At 37.4% G+C, this 22,368-nt stretch overlaps 1 protein-coding gene across 1 annotated transcript in view; it reads left to right on the forward strand.

Moving 5' to 3' along the window:
* The first annotated feature begins 1,780 nt into the window (after window positions 1–1,780).
* MROH2B (maestro heat like repeat family member 2B) overlaps window positions 1,781–22,368 on the forward strand; it is an 88,220-nt gene continuing 67,632 nt past the window's right edge. Inside the window, exons 1-9 of the mRNA XM_027863596.1 lie at window positions 1,781–1,808; window positions 4,495–4,556; window positions 11,482–11,592; window positions 11,752–11,911; window positions 13,011–13,109; window positions 14,669–14,820; window positions 15,773–15,916; window positions 16,510–16,602; window positions 16,697–16,766. Of these exons, the coding sequence (XP_027719397.1) occupies window positions 1,781–1,808; window positions 4,495–4,556; window positions 11,482–11,592; window positions 11,752–11,911; window positions 13,011–13,109; window positions 14,669–14,820; window positions 15,773–15,916; window positions 16,510–16,602; window positions 16,697–16,766 (919 nt within the window). The remainder of the gene's footprint in view (window positions 1,809–4,494; window positions 4,557–11,481; window positions 11,593–11,751; window positions 11,912–13,010; window positions 13,110–14,668; window positions 14,821–15,772; window positions 15,917–16,509; window positions 16,603–16,696; window positions 16,767–22,368) is intronic.

Raw genomic sequence — 22,368 nt, forward strand, 5'->3', positions numbered from 1 at the left:
CTTGCAGTAAAAGCAAGGGATGGACAGACTTGGTTGGTACACAGACTGGAATATTGAGAGACCTTGAGGAAGGTTTCTGGTCCTTTGGGTAAATACCCAGTGGAGGACTTATAGGACATGGTCAAGAATCAAACTGAATGAGAGGGTGTGACAACCTGCATTAGTAGAAGGGTACTTACAATGAAGAAGTATTAATCCATTAATGAACTAACATCATCAGTATAATTAAGGAAGTTCTCCCAAATAGCTGCCTTTCTGCTGTCTAAAGTAAATGAACTCTCTATGTATAGTCAGGCAAAAATGACCATTTGTCAATCTTCCCAAAGTTACTATGAAACATATCATAATAAGTGCATAAATTGGTAGCTTTCTTTTTATTGATTCCTATTACAGACACGGCATTGATTCAAAAGTCCTAAAATTTCTAAGATTACAGATAGACTCTGTCTTACCTCATTAGGGAGAAACAGCACAGAGTCCTCTAAATTTATTTCCAGACACTCCTTGACATATGCATTTCACAATTGGCTCCCTAACCATAGAAAAGAAGTATAGTGGATAGGGAAGGCAAAGGGAAATTGTTTTCCAATTATCCTTTAGTTAACTGTCCAATCCTTAATTTTTCACTGGATGGTTCAAGGTGAGGAACTAGACCCAGGGACCCAAGAGAGAATCTGACCTATTGCCATAGCTCATCTTCTAGACTAGATGTTATCATGTAATTGATTCTCATAATGCCGGAGTACAATAGTTAAATTAAAGTATATTGTCTCTTTGTCCATCAGAAAAACTTCTGGAGGCAATTGAGGCCTAAGGGGATCATAGCACATGAGAGTGTCCCCCATAAACTTATCTCTTCTCCTTCCAAATCCAGTCCTGTGGATGGCCCTCTACTACCTCCTTCCTAATCTTATCATTCAGGCTCACAACTCAAGCAACTGGAGGAAATTATGGATGGACAAGTGTTGTGGCCAGAAGTGGGGCTATATCTATCTCTAGGGCCAACAAATGAAAGAGACAAAGACCAAAAAACTATGATGGGGGAAGCCAAGAGGCTGACTGGGAACAAGGACTAAGATTAGAGTTAGAGCTAAAGGGCTGGGGTATTAAGGGATTACCATTGTAAGATTAGAAACAAGGCCAAGGGACAGTCACTGAGAGATCTGGAGAGTGGACTTTCCACTGTGCTGTCAGTTACACATTCCTCTCAACTGCCCACCCTAGAAATTCTATTCCCACTGAGCAGATTGTGGGACAGTCACCAAGTAGAACAACTACAAGACCACCAGAGAAGCTTCCCTAACACTCAAGCCAGGAAAAATAATCACAGAAAATGATTCCCAAAACAAGTTGTGTCTAATATCTCTCTGTTTTCACTTGATTAACGGACCCAGGCTCAAGGAGGAGAGCTCCTTTGTCCTGTGCCCTGGGTCCAAGATCCACTCTCTATACTATTATCATCTTCTCTGGATGCTGTGGTCTCCACTAATGGGACAACACAAGGTGAAATGCAGCCATTTTGTTGGTCAGCAGCAGCTCAGAAGCAAGATGTCTTAGCGAAACCTTCCAGTAGCACTCTCTTCTCCAGCAACCACATCCCTGATGGCTCTCAGACCTTAGTGTCAACCAAGTGGAGACAGGGCTTACTGTTAGAAAATATCGTGAGCAATTTGTGAGAAACTTGTGAACCTGCTTTTTTTGATTCTTTAACCTAATCATTTGTGTTTAAAAAAAACTGCCTCTGGATTCAAGTAAAAAGGGGACAGTGAAACAACCAGACATGGCCTGCATCATGGAGGAAACTGAAGGTGAGGAACCTTATCTTCTGAGACATATCTCGTGTGCGTGCATGTGTGTGTGTGTGTATGAGAGAGAGAGACAGAGAGAGACAGAGACAGAGAAAGTCAGAGAGACAGAGAGAAACAGACAGACTAAGGGAAAAACAGAAAGAGACGGGAAGGAGAAGGGAGAGGAGAGAATGTTCTGAGCCTTAAGTGTTGTAATAGATTATGTGCTAAAGGGAGGTTGAGTACACAGCTTTCCTCCTTTTGCTCCAGCACCTAGACTAATGTTGATTTGTAGGCAGCCTTAAATACTTCAGGCACTGTTTGGGGCTTTCTTCCAGCATTACCTCTTTAAAGGTTTGCAGCCCACTGGAGTATCAGGTGGTTAATTTTTTTAAGGGAAAATTTCTGATCTCATTTTAACTATTCATGTCTACCCTGGAGATAACTACATAAGGAGAGAGTATTCAGAAGGTTTTTAAAGTAGCAAGTAGAGAGAGATTTGAAAGAAGAAAAAAAATTATGTAGTCAAAATAATTATGAATGTTCCAAACCAGTGGGTCAGTTTCCACCCTGCTTCTCCCTGAAGTATATGGCATGCAGAAAGAGCAAACAGTCTTTCAACCAGTACATTGTCAGAAGAAAATATGAAAAGAGAATATGAAAAAATCACTGGTCCACCTTGAGGAAGTGTGTACCTGTCTTAAGTAGCTGTGGAAATTAAATGAAAACTAGAAACCTATCTTTCTATCCAAAAAAGAGCATCTTCTCCCTAGGGAAAGGGTCCTTCTTAATGAGATATGTGAAGGACTTTGGGGACAGTGGATTTACAAAATAAACTGTTTAAACCTGTTTTTAAGCAAAAATATACTTCCTAATTCCAGCCCTCCATGCTTCATGGGGGGAACAAAGATCTATCCATTCTCTATTCCTCCCTTTATTCATAAAACAGTGCCTGGTTCTAGATTTAATCACTGGTTCTTTTGTTAAAAATTTCCCCCTAAAAATTACTTGAGGAGAGGTTCAGCATAATTTTAGCCCTTCATCATTACCAGGCACCCCACTTCTTTATACTTAAACTGAAGTTGTAAGTAAAATGATACTTCCACTTTGTAATACATTAACTAGACTTTACAATCCCTCCTGGTTTCCAACTGACAAAATTACTTTTATATTATTCACATAATTGCTAAGCTTAAATGTATGTTTCTTCCAATATTGCATAGAAGTTTCCTGATTCAGAAAACAAGTAAATTAGCAAATGATCATTTGGAAAGCAAATTATTAGATTCCTTTAAAAAGTGAGCTTCCCTATAAAACTTGATCCATGATTTGATTAATCCACAACCTAAAGGGACATATCTATTGTATACAAGGAAGTCAGCCATACCAATGTGCAATGGCAGTCATGAATTTTATATCTCTTGAGTGAATTATATATCTTGAATGAAAAAATGTGCTGGAAATTTTATTGTCTCCATTGATTAATCTACCTTCCTTTGGGACCAGTAAGGGCCAGCTTTAAAGATAGCTAGAGTAGGCCTATGTGGTCTGATATTGATGGTTTCTTTAAGGGGGTTCCCTGTCTCCAAATACTTCTCCTAACAGGTATCCCAATGCCTGAAATTCCAACACTAGAGATTTATTCCTTTGGTCATTGAAGGTTATCTAGTCTTCCAGAATATCTTACTAAGATAGTAATATCCAGAGAGTAATAGTAACATTAAAATGTTATCTACTAACATCAATGATGATTGGTTGATAGCCAGCTGAGAGCAAGATGCTATGGGAACAAGACACAGAAGAGGCGCTTGGGCAGAAGTTGAGAGTGGGGAAGAAATGATGAAGGAAATATATTAAAAGGGGGAGGTGAGAGATTGCCAGAGATAATTTTACTCATTTTTCTTAAGAATAACTAGAACTAGGATTAAAATAGTCAGTCAGGGATAAAGCTATGGACAGAAGAAGGAAAGCTCCAATGGGGTGTCAGATTTAGTGCCTTTTGAATGCAGGAATAAGGAGAAATGAGTAGCCACTTGTCTGCCCAGTGGATAGAAATTGAGTATCTTGTCTATTCTTTTTTGGGGGGCAGAGGAAGGCAATCAGGTTTAAGTGATTTGCCCAGGGTGACACAGCTAGTAAGTATCTGAGACTAGATTTGAACTCAGGTCCCCCTTTCTCCAGGGCCACTGCTCTGTCCTCTGCACCATCTAGCTGTTTGTACCTTTTCTGTTCTTATCCTGGATACCTTGACTTATGAATTGCATATCCCCCAAGTGGCCTCATGACATAGTAGATCAAGAGCAGTTCTTGACATCAGAAGGTTTAGTTCAAGTCTTGTCTCTAGCACACACTAGCTGTGTGACTATGGACAAGTCATTTAAATTTTTAGTTCCCTAGGTTATACCCCAAGACTACGCTTGGAGATGTGCTCCTGATCTGAGTTGTTGAAAGGAGCTTCAGAACTAAGAGTTCCCTGCGCTAATGAAATCACAGGTCTATACCAATATGTATCCTCGTTATTATGCTGTGAGCTCTTTGAAGGCATGGACTATGTCATAACTATTTTTCCTGGTATACCTATCACACAGATCATATGTTTAATAAATATTTGTCAAACTGTTTGCAAAATTTAAATAAAAATTTCATAATGATTATTCCTGGGACACTTCAGCAGAGATCTCAGCGTCTCCTTTTGGTTACATTTCAGAAATTTCCAGAGATATTCACCTCACTCTTGGTATGCTGGACAAGGAGGACAATGAAGGCAAGGTACAGTAAATTTACAAAATCATACAATTGTAGAATCATGGATTTAGAGCTGGCAGAGACCTTAGAGATTATTTGGTGAAAAAGAAAAAAAGAGAAAAGAAAAAGAAAACCTTCATTTTACAGATAAAGGAATGGAAATTTACAGAGAAATGCATCCTTGTTCATAGTTTTCAGATCTGTTGTAGAATTTCACACCATTCCTTTTTTGCCTAGGCACTGTAATTTCTTTCCAACTTCCATTTATCTCCAGATTAGTTATACTTCACATGGTACTATCTTTTCCATGAAATAACAGCTTTAATAGAAATCTTGATTATATTTAAAGGATTGCATTTAATGATATTTTAAAATCACAGAATCCAGTTGTCTTCAGATGCCAAGGGCATCCTTTTCAGTGCCGTTATTTGATGTCCTATTTCAAACCACTAAATTCATGCTCTGATTGATCCCTCCTAACAACGTTGAGGTGCTCTTGGGTTCTCAGAAGTGTGGCCAGTGGAACATAAGCTCTAGTATGTCTTATCAAGGTGGAAAAGATTGAATATGCAGCTGTCAATGGGTAAGTTTAGATACAGGCTCTCCGGCAAAAAACTGCCCATCAGATGAGGGTTATTTTATTTATTTTTAACTGCAACTCCTGAAACTATTAATAGAGAAGCTTTTGTCTTCTTAGAAGGAAAAAGTACCCACATTGAAGAAATCACAGATCTTTTGAGGCATGGAAGTATGTGAACTGTTGAGGCACTGAAGTACATGAGAACTATATTCTGTGATGATTAAAATATAATTAAATGTAAAATTAAGACTTCCATTGAAGGTGTTTATGGCAGGAAATGGGAGAATAAGCCAACCTTATAAATAAGTCAAATAGGAAGCCTCTTCAGTTTTGTAATTTAAGAGGCTCCTGGGAAGGTCCCAAAATATCTTCCTACATGGGCTAGTTATAAATCTCATCATTAGACATTCATTCCTTTGGGTCTCCAAGTCAGCCCAGGCTCCAAGAGACTCTTCTTCAATCCTTCAAAGTATTCATGATCTCATTCATTGATGTAAACATTCTCTCTGTCCATTAGTAGAGATTGCAACTCTTGTAACTCTTGCCCTCTTGTCCTGGATGATTCTGGACCATGTTCTGCCATAGATCTTCTGCAAAGTATTTAAGCAACATACTGTCTTTACTAGTTCGTTCCATATTTCATGGATACTAGTGTATCACCCAGATTGTTCCTAGTTTTTCCCTGGCTCTAACCGACCCACTTCTCTTCCTAGTCCTGGATGATGTCTCTTACACCAGAGGCACTGCTGCATAGTGGGTAGAGACGTGGCCTAACAGTCAGGGTGACTCAGCTTCTGACACCTCCTGGCTATGTGATCCTGGAAATGTCATAGAACATGTCAGTCCTCCAGGAAACTAAGACTCTAAGTTGTAGGAGAGAACCCTGCATGGCTGAAATCTCAAATCTCAACTACTTCTTGTATGAAAAGTGTTGAAAATGCAATTTATTTCTCCATTGTTCTTTGAGTAACCTGCAACTTTGCTTCTTCTGAGCTGGTGGTATCACAAGACTCATAACTATATATCATCATAAGCAGAATATTTTTGCTTAAAAAGAGATTTCTGAGGAGCAAGGTGAGTTCATTAAAAACTCTGCACAATTTAGGCTACCCAGGCTTCTTTCTTTATCTTACTCAATTCTAAGACCATCTTCTTATTCATCTTCAGAGAATGGTTGAGGCATATATACTAGAGATGGACTAACTAAATGTATTGACCATTCAATTGCATGTGATAGTCTCAACATTAGGAGTTTTCACACAGTTGCTTTTTCTTATATGAGTTGTTAGGTTGATTTCTTTCAAATAATCACAGATCTCATTGAGGAGGCCCTGTAATGTCTAGGGGCTTGATAACAATTATCACAATGCTGTCCAAAAAAAAAGAAATCCCTGGAAAACCTCAAAAATCAGATGCCTTTCGTGGCAATGGAGGAAACTCTGGCAAGCATATATCTTCCTGAATTATGCCTCAATAGCTAGAAGGTTATTGAATGGAATGATCTTTGTGGTTGGAGTTATTAAATAATTTTACACGATCTTAATGTGAGCATTAAGTAGTGTTAGAGGAGAACCTTTAGAGCTGTATTTTTCCCTACCAAGTCAAATACTTTTGGAGCATGAGGATAATTAAAAAAATAAGGAGTGGACCTTTGTATTCTGTCTATCTTCTAGTCAATTGTGTGCCTATGAATGTGTTATCTGCTACAAGGGATTATTTGTAAACATCTGCCTATCGCCCTCCTCATATTTTTGTCACCAATATCCTAGATACATTTGTAAATAATTCTTATAAAGAATATCATATTGAGAAATTAGGAATATGAATTAGCAGTTATGAATGTCCTCTTTGCCATCTTTTTAGAATAATGATGTATAGTCTAGTTTCCCCCATTCTGTTGGTATCTTCTCCTCCCTAAGATATTATGTAAAATGAACCCTCAATGATTTCACATTTGTGTTGTCTCTAGTATGGAATTCATCTGTGTACTTGGTCTGATCCAACTGTTTCTCCCAATATCTCTCTGATATTTTAGGGTGGAAATATAGGTGTCTCACTGTCATTAATGATGAAAATATATCATTATAGGATCAATGGCATATAGGATCAATCTGTTCTACTTATCACTTATTTGTCCTACTGACAGTTTCATCTATGAATGCTTCTCTTGAAATAGTATGGCTTAAATGGTTCTCCTGCAAAGCTTTCTGATGACTTGTTTTCACCACCTTTGATTGTATTATGAGGTAATATTGCTTGTAATCTTCCACCATTCTTTTCAGTAATGGTTAATAAATAAGTTTGTATACAAAACTAGTTTTGTCTTTGACTGTCATATTTCTCTTGAGTCCATTGTCTCATTCTTGGGTGAGAGTGACAGAGCTGAGACCCCTGCACCATCGGCTGTCTGAAAACACAATCTTCTTTTTTGAATTCTTTTCTGCTCCCTCTGGCTCTGTGATTCCAGTCCACCCTTTTCCCATAGTTCACACCATGATCACTTGCCTCTGATTCAAATCTATGATTTTGTGCTGAAAAGATGACCCACTATGGTTGCTCCTTAGATTTTTAATCAGAACTTGTTCTAGACTTCATTGGGCATCTTTGTTCAAGTAGTTGTTGGGAGAGCTGGACTATGGTATTTCTTCCCATTCTACCATTTTGGCTGGTCTCCATATTTCTTTATTTAGTAATGAGAGTGGTTGCTGACTAAGGTGGTTTTTGGACAATTTTGACCTCCTTTTGTAGAAATTATTTTATATCTGTTAAGCCCATACAGGTAGCAGTGAAATCCAGATAATCATCTTTGCATTTTGTCATTTCCATTGCATTTAGTATTTACTTTAGGTTTAAATGATTGCAATTTTACAAAATATCTTCTTCTTATCTTTATATTTTATTCTAATTTGATATTGATATTTACTTTTGTTCTAATTTATGATTTGACTACAACTAATACTGATACAATTTCCACACCAGAAACTAATAGCATTTCATCCATGAAGATACAGTCACTTTCATTTTTTGAATTATCGTTTGGTGCTTGCTATGTCTATCACCTCCTGATGTTTTTCCTAAAGAGAGTAGCTGTGATACACTGGTTTGAAACTTCTGAGTTCTCCGCAAGTCTTTGGTCACTTTGTTTTCTTAAACCCAAACCATATTTTCCAATGTACTTTTCAATATCCTCCCCTGTACCTACTTTCACTCTGAGTGTCATTATATTTTGACTTGGTTTAAAGGATCTTATCACATGATTGATAGAATTTTCTACCTCTAACAAAGATGTTAGCACAAAAGCACTACTTCTCTTGGGTGGATTTCTTGCTTATCCTCACGTTGAGCACTTTAAGGCAAGGTGACCTATGTACCATGAAATGATATTTCTTAATGTCTTTGGGTGCATAATAAGAGCAAGTTCATGAATTCCTTTGTTTTTATCTACATAAGGAGAAACTGTCAGTTATCTTTACATTTGGTTGCATTTTTTGTCTTCTGATTTTGTTTATCAGAATAATATCAACAGTGATGTAGTTAATTCTTCAGTTATTTGGTCATTGGAGAAATATTTCAAATTTTGAATACCAACAATGAAATTTTGGATATCAACAATTAAGTTAATATTTATTTATTGCTGTTGAGTTGTTTTCAGTCATGTCTGACTCTTCGTGATCCCAGTTAGGGTTTCTTGGCAAAGGTACTGAAGTAGTTTGCCATTTCCTCCTCCAGCTCATTTTACAGATGAGAAAACTGAGGCAAATAGAGTTAAATGCCTTGCTTAAGGTCACACAGTTAGTAAGCTTCTGAAGTCAGATTTGAACTCAGGAAGATGAGTCTTCCTGACTTCAGGCCCCTATCCACTGTGCCACCTAGCTTCCCTTAAAACGTGTGTCATTCCAAATCCAAAGGACTTATGATGAAAAATGTTATCCATCCCCAGAGAAAGAATTGATGGCATCTGAATACAGATTGAAGCATACATTTTTACTTTATTTTTCTCGAGGGGTGTTTTTTTGGTTTATGTTTTCTTTCATAACATGACTACTATGGAAATGTTTTGCATGACTACACATGTATAATTGCTTGCCTTCTCAATAGAGGTGGGGAGGTGGGGAGGAAGGATGGGAGAGAATTTGGAACTCAAAGTTTTAAAAACAAATGTTAAAAATTGTTTTTACATGTAATTGGGGAAAAATAAAATCCCAAATAAATAAATGAAGTTTTAAGTGTGTCATTCTTAGCACCCTCTGCCTTATTTCCACCACTCCATTTTTATTATGGAAGCATAAGGGAGACACATGAGATTAAGACATTCTCTCCTTCTTTTGTTCCATGGTTTGTCATGGTTGAAAAATTCATCACCCAGTGGCCAACCTACTGGTGATGAGCCTCTTTGTCTTTAGCCATGTTGGTCCTCAGACTTCAGACTCAATGTCGTGGCATTAGGACTGCACTGGAAACCTTTCTAATGTGGTGGACCTAGTCAGAGCTTTAACAACATTAGCATAGTCTTCAGTGATTCCAGCTCCCCTCCACGCTATTAGGCATCAGAGTAGGATTTTATGGAGGAAGCTTCCCTATTAAATGTTAAATACTCCTGAATGGGAAAAAATGTACTTTTCCACAAAGATGGACTTTGCTTATTTCACAGGTTTGAATAAGTAAGATGGCATGGTGGATAGAGGGGTAGAGTAGAAAGAAAAATGATTCTCCTCATATGAATAGGTATAGTGAAAGTGACCAGTCCTCTCTGGTCTTTTCCCAGCAACCTTTGTACTGAAAGTTCAATCAATAATGTCTGTTCATTGTTGCTTCAACACATCTTCTTTACACCCCCAGGAAAACTAAACAACTGTAGGATGAGAATTAAACCAAGAGAACTGCTTCAAAACAGTAACCACATCCGCAAACCATCCCGGGCCACCTAGCCTGAAATATGTCTGAGAGATGTAACCCTTAGTAAACTTGTTGCAGCACTCACTAGCCTTTTCAACCAAACTTGCCTCTCAAAGAAAGTTTAATAAACAGAAACTTAGCATTAACTTTGGTGCAAAGAACATGTGTCAAGTTGTCTATGGTTATTCACATTCATTGATACCATGTTATAATCTCATTAACTAGTCTTATTTCTTAATTGAAAAAGCTTGCTCTTCTCCCCTGCAGAATGTAAGCACCTAAAGGGCAGATTCTGTTTTGTTTTTGCTCTTGTATCCCCAGGACCTGTAGTTTCTCACGAACACTTGAGAAGTATTCATTGAATTTAATTAAATTGAATTGAATTGACACCTAAACTAGTAGGCTTATTCACATCACAGGTCAATTAAAAAGAATTCTCTTAAGAATACGAAAGTTTAACTTTCATCAGTCACACTCTTGTTTAATAGAAGTGGAAAAATCCTTTGGCCACATGGCATAATACCCCAAACTTCTGTTCTGCTCCTTCAAATATCTCTCCTTATAGGAGTCTTTCTGACTGGTTTACATATCATTTCTGTCTTGATTTAAATTGATTAACATTTCTCTATCAAAGAGACTTTTATATTTCCACATTGCTGACACATGTTCAGAAGGTAAAAGCTCATATCTATCAATTGAATATAAAACTGAATTTATTGTGGAAAATGCTGAAAAATCACAAATATTTTCATCTGGTTTCTATTTTGTAGGAAATCTAAAGTTTATCATTTTTATGTTTTCAGTACTTCCCGTCCTATCTTGGGCCTGAGTCACATTCTGAAAATAAGCTAGTTTCTTTGGGTGGCATTAACTAAGCTCTAGAATACATTTATTAAGCATTAAATATTTGTTGTTGAAAGTTCTCTGTTGGGTCTTGGGCTTGAGAGAGAGGGAGCATGTTCACTACCAGCCCACTGGGAAGCCATTATCATAGGATTTAGAACTATAAAGGAACTTAAGGACTACCTACAGATCCATCAATCAATCCACAAACATTTATTAAGCATTTACTGACTAGGTACACAGCTAGATGGTATAGTGGACAGAGTGCTAGGCCTGGAATCAGGAAGACCCAAGTTCAAATCTGGCCTCAGACACTTATTGACTGTGTGACCCTGGGCAAGTCACTTAACCTTGTTTACCTCAGTTTTCTCACCTGTAAAATGAGCTGGAGAAGGAAATGGCAAACCACTCCAGTATCTTTGCCAAGAAAATCCAAGTGAGGTCTCCCAATCTACAAATATAAGCTATTGATTCCTAAGAATATGTCAAGGAAGCAATGTAGAAACCTGAGAGTATTTTTTTTCTAGTGGAGATCAATAAGCATTGTTGTCAATATCTTAGTTCTGAATATCATCTAATTATTATGATTTCACCATACTAGTTTCTATTTTCATACTTGTGTGTTCACAGGAAGACATTTACAGTAGTCTTGCTACCATTATCCAGAATAATGAAAACTTGAATAACCCAACTATTCAAAGAATGATTTTTCATGCCTCCAAGGACATGAGGAACGATGATGTGAGTAAAGTTTTGCAGTGTGGTCCCTGTACCTCCTAAGAATGTTGGAAGGATCCACTCAGATAAACTATGTAAAGTCTCTGTAAACCCTAGAGTGTTAATGTGAAGCTGTAAGATACTATCTCTCTCATCATGGCCATCATTATGGTTATTTCACAGGCTTCAAGAGAAATGAGAATGTTAGCCGGGGAGGTTTTAGTGTCTCTTGCTGACCATGATTTCAACTCTGTGATGGATGAAATACAAAGACACTTCAAGATCATGGAGCTCCCCGATGAATTCACCGTCCTTGCCCTGGCTGAACTGGCGACCAGACATGGTATAGTTCCTTCTGCCAGTCTTGTTATCTGGTTGTTGGCAAAGATGGGGAAATGATACTTTCTCTAGGAAATAATCCAAACTAAACTAATTACCAGTAATTCAGGTACCTTACCATATCCCCCTAGCAGGGATAGCAAACTATATGTAAAAGTAGAAAGAAAAATCTGCTTCTGTGTTATAGAATAACATGCTATGACAGAGATGTTCCATGCCCTTTATGTGTAAAGATGCCAGTGCTAATGCATCATCAATAAGGTATGTAGATTTTTCATTGGACAAGTATTGCGGATATATTTTCTGAAACGATTCATTGATTCTCTCTATCTGGCCAAGTTCCAGAGGCAAGTAATGGCAAAATAGCTGGCCAGGGCTGGGAGTACTTGTGTGTCATTGTGGATAGTGCCAAATCTGAAGTCTGGAAGGCCTGGGTTCAAATACTACCTCTGAAACATCTGAGATATGTGACATTGATCAAATCACTTAGTCTCTCAAACCTCAGTTTCCTCATCTGTAAAGTGAGGATAAAGATACCTAGAGCACTTCCTCATAGAGTTGTTGTGAAGTTCAAACACTTTGTGTACTTCAAAGTGCTTTATCAATGCTAATTATCATTACTACCACAGAATAAAACAAAGCTCACTACTTTACACCACGATTAAGCTAACAACCTCAACCTTATTAACATGGCCCAGTGACCAATAGAGCCGATCATCCATGAACTAACAATCCTCACTTCATTTAATCAAGAGGAGGCCACCCAAGTAGAGGCAGAGAAGTAGCTTTCACGTACATCTGCAAAGTCTGGGGCCCTAGCTTAAGACTTTTTTGAATTTGTGCAAAATACACACCTGGTGTACTAGATGTAGCTAAGGTCCAATTCATTCTCTAATTATAGAATGGCATGAAGAGGCTCAGGTAGAGAATCCAAGGGAGTCCAGCAGTTAAACTCTTCTGACCTCTCTTCCAATCCATTCTCCACTAGTCCCTCCTGTAACATAAACTATGTTGCTAACACCTTCTTGATATTAATAGGATACTCAGGTCCAGGGAGAATAATCCATTGGCAGAAGGTAATATCTTTGATCTCTTCTCTGCAGTATCCGAGAGCATACCATTCATGACTATGACCTTACTAACTATGCAAACCATGGTAAAGTTAGCTGAAGAAGAAAAGATGAAGAAAGCATTCTGTATTGGTGAGTATTTCCTCAGCTTCCTTCTCATTTAATAAAATACCATAAGATTCAGTTTTTTCTTCTTCTGAGTAACAGGAATGGAAGAGTTTTTATTTATTTTTAGTGAACATTATAATCTTTTACTGCTCATCTTTTCCACTCTCTGCCATCCCTCATTCCTTAGTTTGACCACAAAACATTGTATCATCATAGTTACAGGAATCAGGTGGGTTTCCAAATTTAGACCAAACTCCATATCCAGCTCAGAATGCAATGTTTTATTAGTCTTAAGCTAACAGTCTCACCTAAAGAAAAAAATACCATAAGGTCCTGGGGAAAAAAAAGGGCTGGAACATCCAGAAATCATCTCATTCATTACCCTTTTCTAGGTAAGTAGATGAGTATTTTATGATTAAGGTTCTAGAGGAAAGGAGAATCACTAAGCTTTTTTTTTTCAGAATCCATGCTAATAATGCTCAAGAAACCACCATATTGTCATGAAATACCTCCCTTTCAATAAACCACATATACTCTTCTAAACTTGGGCCCATGACCTGTCTTATTGTCAGTAGAGTTGGAGAATGACTAACTACCTTTTCTAGCCTTGAAGATACTAATTCACTTATACTACTCGGGTATCCAGAATTGCCACTTTTGATCACAGCTAAAGAAAGGAGTAAAATTTGGACTTGAATATAATAGTATCATATCTGTGTAGGTTAATTATTTTTGCTAAATGGCCAGATTCAGTTGCCATTAAACTAGCTAAGATGACACAAGAGGAGGATTTACAAGGATATTTTCTGATTTTACTATAGGAAACTTTCCAGGGGGAACTCTGATCCTAACGTGAGTTAGTCACAGTCAGTCAATAAATAAAATTTTTTAAGTACTTACTGTGTGTCAGTCATTGTGTTAAGAGCTGGAGATATATAGAAAGCATGAGATGGTTCCTGCCCTCAGGGAGTTTATAATCTAATGGAGGAAAGACAACACAAAAAAGGAGGAGGGAACAGGAAGGGAAACTTGATCTAGGGCTTTATGAAGTCCTACATCTGGGTAGGAAATGATCTGAGGAAATATGAATTACAGAGTGGCATCTTGCAGGTGAAATGAGTTTCTAGAGATGTTGGAAGCAAGTGATTTTGCAATGAGTAGCTACTGCTAAAACATTATTATTGAGCTATGAAAATAATCATTGGCTTAAGTGACAAAAAACTCAAAGAAAACAAGATTCAAAGAAATTAGACTTCATGCTGAATGAAAATCAGCCAGGACAGTTAATATTCTTTACCTTGACGTTTTTTTCCTATTTCATGGGAATCTATGTTTGGGGATGAACATCCATGTGTTAGCTATCAATTGTCTTTTATGTTTGCTGATGACTGGAGAGAGCTGTTATCAATAAATAAAGTCGATGCTAAATGCAAATTTGGTGACCCTAATGTTACCTTTGCAGCCCATGATCTTTTTAAAGCCATTTGTTGCATTGATTTATTTATGATGTGTTCTTTTCCTCTCTCCACCTGCCTTTTTTCAGCTCTTCCTGATTTGTTTCTAATTCTCTCTTTGAAACGCAGCCCTTGAGACCTTCAGTAAGGCCATTTTCAAATATATCAACCACTGGGAAGAATTTCCTTATCCTAAAATGAATGCCAACCGGTTCTCTGATAAGATATACATACTTTTTCGGTTCATAATGGACAAGTGGACAATGAACATGACCTATGAAGTAAGTAGGAGATGTAAAGTGGCTTTAACTCTGCTTTTCTGCAGCATGAGCTAGCTTCCTTGTCCTTCTATGATGCTATCTACCAACATTCAATTCCATTCAGAAGCTATGGGGTTTGCTTTATTAATTACTCCAATTTCTTCATTTTTCCTTCTGTTGTATTTGCTATACTTTGATCGGAGTAATAAACCAGACATAATATGAATGGCATTAATATGTCAGTTAAAGGAAGCTCAAGCCATTTAAACCCAGGTTTGAGAGGATGTACTGTTCAACCTACACATGCTTAACTTTGTTTAATTGCTGTAACATCTTCTAAGAAAGCTTAATTATATCCTATGAAGTCATCCAGTTACAGAACATCTATACTTTTTCTCCTTTTATATTAGAAATAATGGGTTTCTATATGGGAGTGTTGTCTCTTCATCTATTTTTCATACTTTAAGTCATCAAATAAGTTCATTAGGACATCTTGAGCTCTTTTCACATGTGAACAGAAACATTTCCTTTAGGCTTTATTTTCCCTTGGGACATGAAGAAAAAAATATCTTTTTAAAATGTAACTATAAAAATGGAATGTCTGGTAAAGTTTCAATTCTGATTTTATATAATGACAGAGATAATGATCAAAATATTCATTTGTAAATTATTTTATACACAGCATTTATAATTTGAGTTTATGACAATATTTTCTTCCTTTGCTAACCCCTCTACACTATCTCCAATTATATAAAGGACCTAGCCTAAGCATTATTTTAAAAGTCACATACTCTTCTCTGATTGGGTCAAGATAATGACCTCTGGCTTCACCTGGCCACAGATATCAAGGAAGAATGATAGAGGTTGAATTTTGGAGCCATGTAGTCTTGTGGGGGCTGTAAAGAAAGTTGTGTCCATTTAGAGAAACAGAATAACTAAGCATTAGAGATTTTGCTTATCCCTATTTTTACAGACCAACCAAGCAATTGTCAAGGCCCATGGCCCAGCAGTGGCCCTCCTACTTCACCGGGAAGACCTCCAGGAGTTTGCTTTACACCATGTGCCTTGGCTCTTAAAGCAATATAAGGATGTTGAAACAAATTTCTATGTCACTCAGGTAGGTCAGGAGTCAGTCACTGAAGGAATAAGTTCTAAGACCCACTCACAGATCATACTGAGGAGTAAGAGGTGGCATTGTTGGAGTGGTACTTTTTTGAGAAATCACACTGAATTTGAAGGCAAATAGCCTGCACCTGAATTCTGGTTCCACCACTTACTCTATGACCTTGGCAAGTCACTCACCCTCTCTAGACTTCAATTTCCTTAGCTATAAAGTGAAGACATTGGACCATATTTCTCACTTTAAAAAAAACTTATGTTCTAGTGATCCAAAAACATTTCGGACAGTTGTATTTAAGATGAACACAAAAAGAGGTGAAGCTAGGTAACAAAGATGCTCTATACCCTTATGCGGTTTCTATCTGAGGCTGCTAAGGGGAGGGTGGTGGAAATATCGTGCAAATGACCAGAAGGAGCAAGCACAATCCTGCACCCCAAGTGGGTTATGTGTTGCTGTGCCTACCAAAATGATATTAATACATTGTCACAAGTTATATTGCTGTTCCACATACATTTGCCAGGTAACCTGTCTGAGCAACTTCCACCTTAAACTTAGAAGTTCTGAGTAAATACAAGTCATTGTTATTTCAGAGTCTAAAACAACTATTGGCTGCAGCCAAACTTTATGAAGTCTACATTCCAAAGAACACAAAAAGGACCATCTTTACTGTCTTACACCAACAGGTAAGAAGTAGAGGTGTGTTTTTATTTCTCTAACAGTATTGTTTTCTACTACCAACCCACTCCCATTTCATAATTGTTCCTCTCCATTCTACAGCTCTGTGGCATCTTAGAGCCGAAAGCTAAGGAAAATGAAAATGAAGCTGTGCAGTGTTTCCTCATTCTAGGTAAGAAGAATATCTGGTAGGAAGCAGAAAACCTAGTGGAGTGCCAGGTACTTGGTATAAATGGGGCCCCAGTGAATCCTCAATAAAAATGTTGACTGATGGTGATGAAGAAAACACTGGCAGGCACGTAACCCCAACCCAACGCCACCCAAGAGGTGAATGCCTCCAACTTGAACAGGAGGCCTTCTACAACATGCCAGAAAAAGTGTTCCCCCAACCTCTGCTCAGAGATTTTCTTTTATGGGAAGCTCACTATCTGTCAGCTCAGCCCATTCTATAGTTGAACAGCTCTAAGGGTTATGAAATTTTTGCTTACATTAATATGAAATCTGCTTCTCAGTGACTTCCACCCATTGTTCCTGGTTCTGTACTTTGGGGCCACATAAAATAAATAAAGGCCTCTTCCACATGGAATCCCTTCAAATATTTGGTAATAACATAATCCCCATAAGTCTTCTATTCACCAGGTTAAACAAACACAGTTTCTCTATACAGAATTCATTTAATATCAATTTCAGTCATCTCCTTATCTCAGATGTCCTTATTGGATATTCTCTTGTTAGTTAGTATCTTTCCTAAAATGTAGCACCAAGACCTGAACACTAAGAATATTCTGACCAGGGCAGAGTACAGATGTACTATTACTTCCCTTTTTCTGAGTGCCCTGTTTCTATAATGCAACCTAAAGTTTCAATTGAATTTTTGGCTGCTATTATTCAACATTGTTGATCAATACTGAGTTTTCAATCAAATAAAATCATAAAATCTTTTTCATAGTAACTTGTCTAGGCATCCTTCCCACATTCTGTTCTTCCTTAGACGACTCTTTGAATTAAAGTGTAGAACCTTATATTCATCCCAATTTTATTTCACATTATTGGAATCAACCTATTGTTCCAATTTAATTAAGTTTTTTTTATCTTAATTCTGTTGTACGTGTTAACAGTTCTTTTTAGTTTCTTGTAACATGCATACTTGGTAAGCACACCATCCATGCTATCTTCCAAGTCACTGGAAAAATCTCTCAGTGCCCTACTAGTTTTATATGAAGTATAAAGGCATTTCTCTGATGGAATTGGAAAAGTAGCTTGCCACTGGCTAACAAAAGTATGCCCATGAGCCTAATAGCCTTTATTTTTTTTTTAATTAAAAAATCCAATTTCTCTCCTTCCACTTGTTCCACATTGGGCAGTAGGGGGCAGAAGGAAACTTATAACAAATATGGGTAGTTAAGTAAAACAAATTCTGGCACTGGCCATGTCCAAAAAATAGATGTCTCTTTGTGTAACCTGAGTCCATCATTTCTGTCAGGAGGTGAGTAGCATGCTTCATCATGGGTCACCTGGAATCATGGTAGGCCATGTGTTGATCAGAGTTCTCAAATCTTTTAGAGTTCTTTGTCTTTACAATGTAATTATTATAGAAGTTGTTGTAGTTTTGTTTACTTCATTCTGCAAATCACAAATCTTACCAATTTCTCTTCCACTATAGTCATATACCATACTTTGTTCAGCCATTCCCCAGTTAACATAGACACACTTAGTTTCCAGTTCTTCATTACCACAAAAAGAGCTGTAACACATATTTTTGTTCATGTGTAGTTTCTTTTCATTTTTCCTTTATTTGGGAACACAAGCCTAGAAGCAGCATCTCTGGGTCAAAAATTACCACCATTTTGTAACTTCTTAAATATAGTTCAAAATTGCTTTCCAGAATGAATGTTTGGACCAAATTCATAGCTTCGCCCACAGTGAATTAATGTTCCTGTCCTTCTAACATTTATCATTTTCCATTTTTTGTCAACTTTGCCAATGTGATAGGTATGAAATAGCTTAGATTTCTTCCTAAGAAAGCTCTTGGTTCATATTCTTTGACTGAAAACTATCAAACTTGCCATCCTTAGAGGCAGTCAAGATAGTTGAAGCAGGAGGCAGCTTTATGAAGTTCAATCTTTGTATGTCTATCAGAAGGCAGCAGAAGAAGGGAAGCACTCTTTTCTCCTCCTCCCCCAATCCATCAGTCGTGGTGTCTTACAAAAGAACTACTCATCCAATAGGAGTCACTGAATTCAGCAAGGGACAGAGAGTGAAGAACTCTCCAAAGAGTGCTGATTCCTGGTAGCAGAAAAGAGAACCATGAGAAATAAAAAGACTTTGGGGTGCTGAAGTGAGAGGAGTGACTTGCTTTGGCCACATGTATTCCCTATATTTGGGCCTAACTTCCAGGGCAGTTTATATTCCCACTTTTCCCAGTGACATTGTGTGCATATGTGAGAGCATCTCAGGAAAGGTGTTTACTTTGAACTAATTGTATCTAGTGGCTAACTAAAAAAGGTCAGCACACTGGTCAGTGCTTGTGAGCTATAGTTTCAGGAGTCTAGATCCAGAGAGAAACTATGAACCAGAAGTAGTAATTACCCTCTGAAACCACAGGCAACCCTCAGGGGGATCCAACCTGAAAAACTGTGAGTGCCTTGTTGTCGGGGATGGAAATATCTCCTAGAAGCAATGCTGTACATGTATACCCTTCTATAGCTTGTGAATCACACAACTCATCTAATATCTGAAAATCCAAGTTCACCTCTTTGTCCAAACTGACTATCCTTTACCATTCAACTGTAATTCCCATTATCATCAAGATTAAACTTCCATTCCAGATAAACTAGTCCACTTTTCCCCAAACGTGACCCATTCATTCCTACTTCTTCACTTTTGTCAGACTGTCCCATCTTAAAACCCCAAGCAAATGTCCTGCCCACTCTTCTCTACCTTTTGAAATACTACTCCTTCAAACCAAAGTTGAAATCCTCCCTCTTGCTTGATGCAGGACTCCAGCTACTTTGGTACACACACTATTCCTTCTCTGAATTCCAATAGGATCCTATCCTGTTTTACCATTGAATGACACAATTATCTCCTTATCTGTTTGACTTAGGTCTTTCTTATCTGCCCAATGAATTAATAACGTAACATCCTTGAAGAGCTAGGAACATCTCTCATACCATGTTTTTTTTTTATTTTTTTTATTATTCTCTCTTGGGACTATTGTAGGCTGTCAAAAGGAGAGAATATTAGAGGTCATGTGATCTAGCTTACTTCATAAAAGAATCTCCTCTATAATACAATTGACAAATGGTCATCCAACATTTATTTAAACTCTTTCAATAACATGGTATTTTTATACATAGTTATGGTACTGTTATATATAGTTAACACTACCCCTGAGGGTCTCCCCCTCCCAGATTGATTTTTTTAACTAAGTGAAAGAGGCCATTCTCCTCCTCATTTCTTACCTAACCTTAATTACTGAATGAGCATTGCCTTAGTCAAACTGAGACCTGTTAAAGACTTTAGATTAAAAAGGCCAAGGTCTCTCACTGCATCCAGGGCCATCTTCAGTCATCCTGATCTATGTCTTGTCACTGGACCCAGGTGGCTCCAGAGGAGAAAGTGAGGCTGGTGACTTTGCGTAGCCCTCCCTCACTTAAATCCAATTCACTTGCATGTCATGCCATCATCTCCCTGATGTCACAGTCTTCTATGAGAATGAAGGACAAACAACAACTCAGTTCTTTATGAAACTCTTCATTCTTTTTTGAAAATCTTTCAGTGTTGGGAAGTTTTTCCTCATATGTACCATAAATCTTCCTCCTTATAATTTCCACTCTCTGATCCTTGTCCTGAAACCACACAGAGTCAGTCATTCTTCCATTAGACAGCCCTTTAAATATTAAAGATCAGCAATTATGTTCTATGCTTGCCTTTCTCCACAATAAATACCTCCCATTGGTCAACCTTTCTTCTTTTAACATAGTTTTGAGTCCTTTTATCATCATGATTGGCTTCCTCTGAATGTGTTCCAGTTAGTTAACATTTACTTTAAAATGTGGTACCCAGAGCTGAATGAACACAATATTCCAAATGTGATCTGATTAGTGGAGAGTACTACAAAATCACAGCTGCGTCTGTTTTGGACACTATAATTCTATTAATGTAGCCCAAGTTTGCATTAGCATTTTTGACAGCCATATTACACTGTTGGCTGATACTGAGCTTTCAATCATATCAAATCCTTAAAACTTTGCTCACATAAACTGGCTTTAAACCAGGTCATTCCATCCTGTGCAGTGTCTTCTAAAATGACGTGTAGAATTTTAGATCGTTCTCCATTAAATTTCATCTTATTAGATTTGACACATTGTTTCAGCCTGTTGAAGTTTTTTGGGATACTAATTCTGAATTCCACTTAATTAACTATCTCTCCCAGCTTTGTGTCATATGCAAATTTGATAAGCATGTCATATCTTCTTCTAAATCATTGATAAAAAATGATGAGCAGGAGAGAATAAAGGACAGAGCCCAAAGCGTGCCACTAGAGATGTCCCTCCCGGTTGGCATCAGTCCATTAAAGCTACAGTCTGAGTACAGTTGAATAGTTATTCAACAAGATAGAAGTACACTCAGTTGTACTATTATCTAGTCTCCATTTCTTCATCTTGTACACAAGAATATCAGAAAATAATTTGTCAAATGTCTTGCTGAAATCCAGATATGTTTTATTGGTGATAATCCTTTCATCTTCTAGTCTGCTATCGCTAAACAAGAACAAATAAACAAGCAAATGAATAAAAAATAAATAAATAAAAGAAGACATTAATTTGCTATGACTTTTTTTGTGAACCCATTTAGTTCTTGGTGTTTACTTTTCTCCCTTCTGAGTCCTTGCAGATAATACATTTTATGATCTATTATGGAATATTTCTAGGGATTTATATCAAACTCATTGGTCTATTCTATATTTTTTCTACTTTTAAATAATTGAGACAATATTTGTTCATTTCTAACACCTCTTATATTTTTTCAAAAATTTCTCAATGACTATCAAGAGCAGTTATTATATCTGCAAATTTTCTTCTTAGATTGAGCTATCATTCACTAGTAAGGCAGTGTTATATAGTGAACCAGGTGCCAGCCTTAATGTTCAGAAGTGCTGGGCTTGAGTCCCACCTCTGACACATGGTGGCTGTGTAACCCCAGAGAAGACACTTAACTTCTCAACATCCCAGGATGCTCTCCAAGATTGTACCTCAAGGAGAACTTTTAGATCTTCATTGGTAGAATAAGTCTCCTTTTTGGGAGTTCCCTACATCAATGAAATAAAAGGTAAGCACAAACATAATCATTGCCATCACTTAAGTTGTCTTCTGGGCTTTAATTTCCTCTTAACCATGTTGTCTTCACCCTTTTCAAATTGAAGGTCATTCTTCTCAATAGAGAAAACAGAAACAAAATAGAAGTTGAAGAGCTGTACTTTGTCTATGCCAAACATTACACCACCTGCCTTAAGTTATGCGGCTGTCCTTTCTTTATTCTTCTTTCTCTGAAAATAAACTTAAAAGTTCCTATTGTTTCTTTTGGCATTTTTTTTCAGTCCTCAACTTGTTCTAGGCATTAGTCTTCTGGAAACCCTTCTTACAAACCCATCCCTCAATTTTGAATTTGTCATTGGTTTAAAATCTGAGCTCATTGGTGGCCTCCCTATGAAACCACACATCTTGTAGTTTTTTTCTTTTTTTTCTTCCTCACTGCAGTAGATAGCAATT

This window comes from Vombatus ursinus, unplaced genomic scaffold, assembly GCF_900497805.2.
Source record: "Vombatus ursinus unplaced genomic scaffold, bare-nosed wombat genome assembly UNPS02014772.1, whole genome shotgun sequence".
NCBI lineage: Eukaryota > Metazoa > Chordata > Mammalia > Diprotodontia > Vombatidae > Vombatus > Vombatus ursinus.